At 37.1% G+C, this 6,000-nt stretch overlaps 1 protein-coding gene across 1 annotated transcript in view; it reads right to left on the bottom strand.

The window, feature by feature from the left end:
• Positions 1-266: 266 nt before the first annotated feature.
• Positions 267-6,000, bottom strand: part of LOC126484149 (DNA repair protein complementing XP-A cells) — a 37,627-nt gene continuing 31,893 nt past the window's right edge. Inside the window, exon 6 of the mRNA XM_050107547.1 lies at positions 267-2,362. Within this exon, the coding sequence (XP_049963504.1) occupies positions 2,202-2,362 (161 nt within the window). The 3' untranslated portion in view covers positions 267-2,201. The remainder of the gene's footprint in view (positions 2,363-6,000) is intronic.

The following is a 6,000-nucleotide window of genomic DNA, read 5'->3' as shown; positions in this document are numbered from 1 at the left end:
TGGCACTTAGAACAGAATATTACATTCTATTTTGTCAAAAACTGATATTTCTGAGACTTCGTATTTATGTTACATTTGTCATTGCTGGGGGAAAAAAAACAGCCAACAACAAAAGTAACATAAATGCGAGCAGCTTTCTGAAGATTAAACTGTAGTTCAAAACCATGAACAGTGCTATTTGTGTAAATAAACAGCATTATTAACAGTGGCTGGTTGCAATTTTCTTGTTCGCAAGAAGCAGTGTGTAAAAGCTTTCTTATTGACACTTATTCTTAATAAGGTATTTATTTTCTTATTTGTCTCACTGTGCTCTGCAGTAATGCGAGGAGCAATACAATTGTATGGCATCAGAATATCTGCTCAATGTTTTGGATTTTTTTTTTTAAATACAGATCAGTTGTGTACAAACAGAGATACATTGTTTTCCATTCTTATAAAAAGTATCAGATTTGGCAACTTTAAACATTTTCCATTTCCACTCTTCAAATGTCCATATTACCATCATCATAAAAATGAAGACAGGACAATAACTTCATGTTGGTATTTGGAGTTTGCTTGCTCAAGCTTTGAAATACGTAAAGTAAACACATTCAAAATGTGTTGTGCATGGGATCATGCTCTGCCACGACAATGCACGAGTCTTCATACAGCCATAACCCTTCCACGTGGTGAAATTTTTAGTACCGCCAGTCAGCAAATATAAAAGTATCCCAAGCTTTTGGAATTGTTAAGAAAGAGGGATAGGAATGGGAAGGTCAAAAAGCAAGAACATATCACTCAGACCTCGGCATGAGAGGACCCCAATGCAGAGGTATCAGAGAAAGGAGGAGGCCTTGGATACATCTGATCTTACCTCTTCATCTTTGTCTCCCCTTGTCATCATGACAGTTGGACCCCTCTTATCCTGACTGAGGTATGAGTGACCTGCTCTTCCTTTTCAATGTTCCTCAACTTAGCCCCTTCTCCTCCCAAAGGAAGGAAGCAGTAATTCCAAAAACTAGGACAATTTCATGTACTATATCTGTATCGGCAGCACTCCAAATTTCCTCCTGAAGGTAAGTACTAGCAAGAAATTCTGCCTGTAATTTTATAAAAACTCTATTGAATTATCCTTTTGATACTAATGAAAAACATCATCTCATTCACCCAACAGTCCTGATCAGACTTTTGCCAAATCTTAGCATGTTTTGAAAGGATGCAGTGGTGTATACATCAGACTTTATACTTTTAACGCACATATATTTGGAGTGCCCCTCACTGAAGATATAATTTATAAAAGTAAGTACTGTATAAAAGTTGATTGCAAGAATCATAGGGAGCATATCAATACACTACATTGTGTTGTACAGCACTCAATGCAATGTCACAATTACGTTACTCCATCAACCAAACCATCTGCATCCATTGGAAAATTAAGGCTGAAGATCCCATTTATTTTAAGTTACTGGAGACATAGTACTGTGTATTGGATAAAGAAGAATGGAACTAGCGGAATGTGAACTGACAGACAGAAGGGAACACAAGTACATTAGGAACTGAAATAAGCAGTTCCAATCTCTCATTTTTTAAACAAACATTTATATTTGCAAGTAAAAATACAGATACTATATTTCCTGGGAGTTCTTTAAAACACATTGTAAAACTTGATTTCAAGTATTCTTGTATCAGATATAAAAAATTGATATACAATGACTTTCATAAAACACAAATATTTTATCGTATCAACAACACAAAGTTTTCTTTTATGTTGATATATGCGAGAAGGTGGATTTCAATCCAGCATAGCTGCTTATTTCATAAGCCTATATTTACAACTACAATTTATTTCTAAAAATACTGAGCCCCAGGTACAAAAGGAAATGCAGAAATCAGATTGCTGCCTGCCCCCCCCCCCTCGCCCCCCCCATATATCTCTCTCTCTCTCTCTCTCTCTCTCTCTCTCTCTATCTCTATCTCTCTCTCACACACACACACGGATTGTTGTTACTTATTGATTGGTACAAATTCATCGAATGATACTTACTATGATATGACAGATGACACCTCTTTCTAATATACAGCATTTTCGACAATATATCATAAATGGCTTTCATAGAATACAAATTTCATTACGAAATATCTGCATACTCCTATATTTGGCGCAGGTAAAACATATTTTAAAATCTCTTTGTGCACACATCTGTAAGCAGACAGAATTAAGATCACATTTTCTCAAATATTTCCTCATAACCACAAGTAGTACATTTCCGAGTGTATGTGTCTTCTCCCTGATCAGGAAGTGGTTTTTCAGGACCAAACTCATGGGTATGAGTAGCTGACTTAGTCCGATCATACAGGCTACTGCGGACAGCCATGCGCAGGGCTGAAACGCAATAAAAGACTTTTTTTATGGACAAGAAAACATCTGTGACTAAGATAATATGTTAAATTAGTATGTGAGATGACATTTTGTTGACAAACAACTGTTGTAATCTTCAAAGTAATTAGAAAAGCAAGTTGGCTGGTTTAAAAATTTCACAATTCCTTTTGTTCAAAAATCAAATTACCTCCTAGCATTTTCTAAGATTAAAATTGATCATTTTTTTCAGCATTATGGTAATAATTGAAAACAGTAACACAATAAATAATGGCAATTCCTTCTCAGGATTCTTACTTAACTGAAAAGTCATATAAAAGATAAAGCCAGATTTCCTTCTGGCACACCTAATATGGCAGTCCCACAATGCACAATGTGTGTGTGTGTGTAAGTAGACAACTACCAAGTAGCAGACAGCAACCCTGTTCTCCACTGGTCCAACCAAAAATACAGATGTAAGCCCTGATATAGTTGTTTTACTTTGTCTTTCATATCATGAACAGTCAAAGTACCAAAATCACAGCCCAATATGGATGACAAATTTATGTAGAACATGCCCATTGTAGGTAGATTAGCAAATGCAAAAATCAAATGCTCAACTTACAATAATAATAATAATGAGAAAATCAAAGTTAAAATTGCACTTTCCCCTTATGTTAGCAGTTGTCACATATCTGTTAGATGTGTAGACTATAACACATGAGAGCAGAAACTATCAGAGAACACATTAATAAAATATTATGCAAAAGATCTATTGGTCTGAGAGAGGCAGGTATTTAGAAATATTATGTATTCATCAATTACATAAGGAATATTTTTATAGCTACATTATTCAAAGGATATCTTGATTAAAGCACTTGGTGCAGATGACAGGTTTCCCAAGAGAATAATGAAAGAAGTTTTGGCTGACCTTAGTAAGATGGAAAGCTGACATCAAAGAAAAATAGATGATATTCCACCCAAAAGAAGGGGGCATCCAAGAGTAAGACAGACAGACAGTGTTTAGGCTGATCTTACCATGATGGAGAGTTGGCTATGGAGGAAAAGAAAAACGGATGTGTGTCGAGGCAGAGTGGGGGTGAGATTAAGGATCACTTTGTGCTACAGAAGAAGAAAAAGACAAAATACAATTGTACATCAACACAGCTTGTAAGACACACTTTTAATTTAGTATGTAATTCCTGAAGATTCCAGTTTCCTGTCTTGTGTCTCTGTTCAACATGCTAAAAATTTTTACTGCAAAATTGAGACCACTACTTTGTACACTAAACAGGAATGCATAGATCACATGAAAATTATTTTTATAACTTTTATTGTGGGTACATATATCACAGTTTATTTTAAAGTAATTTTTATTATTAGCTATAAATCACATCAGCTAATATGGAGTAGAAGAAATTCTTGGTCTTCTTTCGGAGGCTTCTCCACAAGTTTTGGTTAGCAACTACTCATAATATTCTTATTGTTCAAGTCATCATTTAAATATTTTATTGCCTTTTTTATATTTTCTCAGTTAATCATCTTTCAAGAGAGCAAGGAGCAAGAATAACTATAATTTTTTTAATGTAAAGATGAAAGGACAGGTCTGTTAGTTTTTTCCAACAAATTATTACTATATTGAGTCCATTAATTACTTGTTCCTCTGGCCATCACAGAAAAACACAAAGTTTCATTCAGTAATTGGCCAATGTGATGTCTCTGGGACTTGTGTATCTTCAGCATGGTTTTTTTTAGTTGTGCAACATTTGGTTTTTATAATAATGAAGAGTTAAGCTGTTTAGTTTCACTAAGTCTTACAACTGGTCAGTTATTGTCATGAAAGTGTCTGGCATGTCACAATACGGATTTTGTTTCATTAGTGAACTTTTTTTTTTCTTTCTAATGGTAGGGTATTCAGATTCGGGTGGAGGCCAATTACTACACCAGATAGGGAGCTGTATTTGATTCTACCACACACTGAACTAAGTGTTCCACTATTTTCCTGTTGTGGAGGAAACAACTGATTGTGACATGGACTCAAAAAGTTGTTGGAAGTCCCCTGCTGAAACATTGAGCCATACTGCCTCCATAGCTGTTTGTGAAAGTTTTGCCAGTGCAGGATTTTTTTACATAAACTGGCCTGTGCTCACATGTGCACAAGGAAATAAACAAAAATGTTTGACAATATTATGAAAGTTTAGATTGCTACTTACCATAAAGAGGTGATGTTGAGTCACAGATAGGCACATGAAAAGACTGTCAAGTAAGTAAGATATTGCCAGAAAGCCTTTTTCCGAATTAAAAAACCACACACACACGCGCACACACACACACACACACACACACACACACACACACACACACACACACACACACACACACACAGTTTCTGGCTGCCGAGGCCAGGGTGAGAGCAGCTGCGCATGATTGTAGAAGCATTCTGGGTGGTGAGGGTCAGGAGGAGGCTGGGGTGGTGAGTGGGAGGGACAGCAGGGTAGGGGTGTGGGACGGTAGGGGCTGGGGAAGAAAAGGAGAGAAGTAAAAATACTGTGGGTGCGTTGTTGGAATGGAGGGCTGTGGAGACTGCAGTGGAAAAATGAAGGTTGAGGCCAGGAGGGTTACAGGAACGTAGGATATATTGCAGGGAGAGTTCCCACCTGCGCAATTCAGAAAAGCATTTCTGAATTGATCAGGTGGAAACTCTCTCTGCAACATATCCTATGTTCTCATAACCCTCCTGGCCTCAACCTTCGCTAGTCATTGTCCGTCACCCAACTGTCCCCTTCCCTGTCCCCTCTATACCACTGCAGTCTACACAGCCTTCTGTTCCAAAAGTGCACCCACAGCATTTTTGCTTCTCTCCTTTTTCTGCCCCCCCTTCCCGTCCTGCATCAAACCTCTCGACTGCACTCAGCTGCCCTAGCCTCTCTCCACCTTGTCCCTGTGCAGGCTCCCACAAGCAACAGTTTACCATACCACACCCGTACCCTGCTATCCCTCCAACTCAACGCCCCAGTCTCCTCCTGACCCACACCACTTAAGACTGCTTCTTCCATCATGAGCAGCTGTTCTCAGCCTGGCCCTTGGCAGCCAGAGAAAGTGGTCATGAATGTAGTTGTTTGACAGTCTTTTTGTTGTGCCTATCTGCGACTCAACATCTCCACTATACGGTGAGTAGCAATCTAACCTTTTCGTAACTTTGGCATTATTCCATCCTGGATTTTCCAATGGAAAATATTTAATACATCAATAGTGTAATGTTCTAAATGGAAATTTTATATCTACTCTCAGATATTACTACAACAACAATACTTATAATCTTCTGTGGTGATATTTTAATTGAAAATGATGGAAAAAAATAGATTGTGAACATATCACACATTGTTAAGTGTAGTACTGTTATCATTATTGTAGTAATTACAGATTATATTCTGTGCACTGGTTACAACATTCTACAGGGTGAATCAGCTGGGACATGCCACACACTATATATCCAGAATATATCAAGGTGCAGTTTTCATTGGACTAAAGAGAACAATGTTGCAAATTTTCCGATGTACATGACTAATTTTTAATGTTTGTAAATTATATCATTGCATTATTATTATTATTATTATTATTATTATTAGTACTGAACTACAGTGAAACCCCTATTTTATGTTTCT

The sequence above is a fragment of the Schistocerca serialis genome, chromosome 6 (assembly GCF_023864345.2).
Source record: "Schistocerca serialis cubense isolate TAMUIC-IGC-003099 chromosome 6, iqSchSeri2.2, whole genome shotgun sequence".
NCBI lineage: Eukaryota > Metazoa > Arthropoda > Insecta > Orthoptera > Acrididae > Schistocerca > Schistocerca serialis.
The sequence above is the reverse complement of the archived record's forward strand: the minus strand, read 5'-3'. Positions and strand labels throughout refer to the sequence as shown.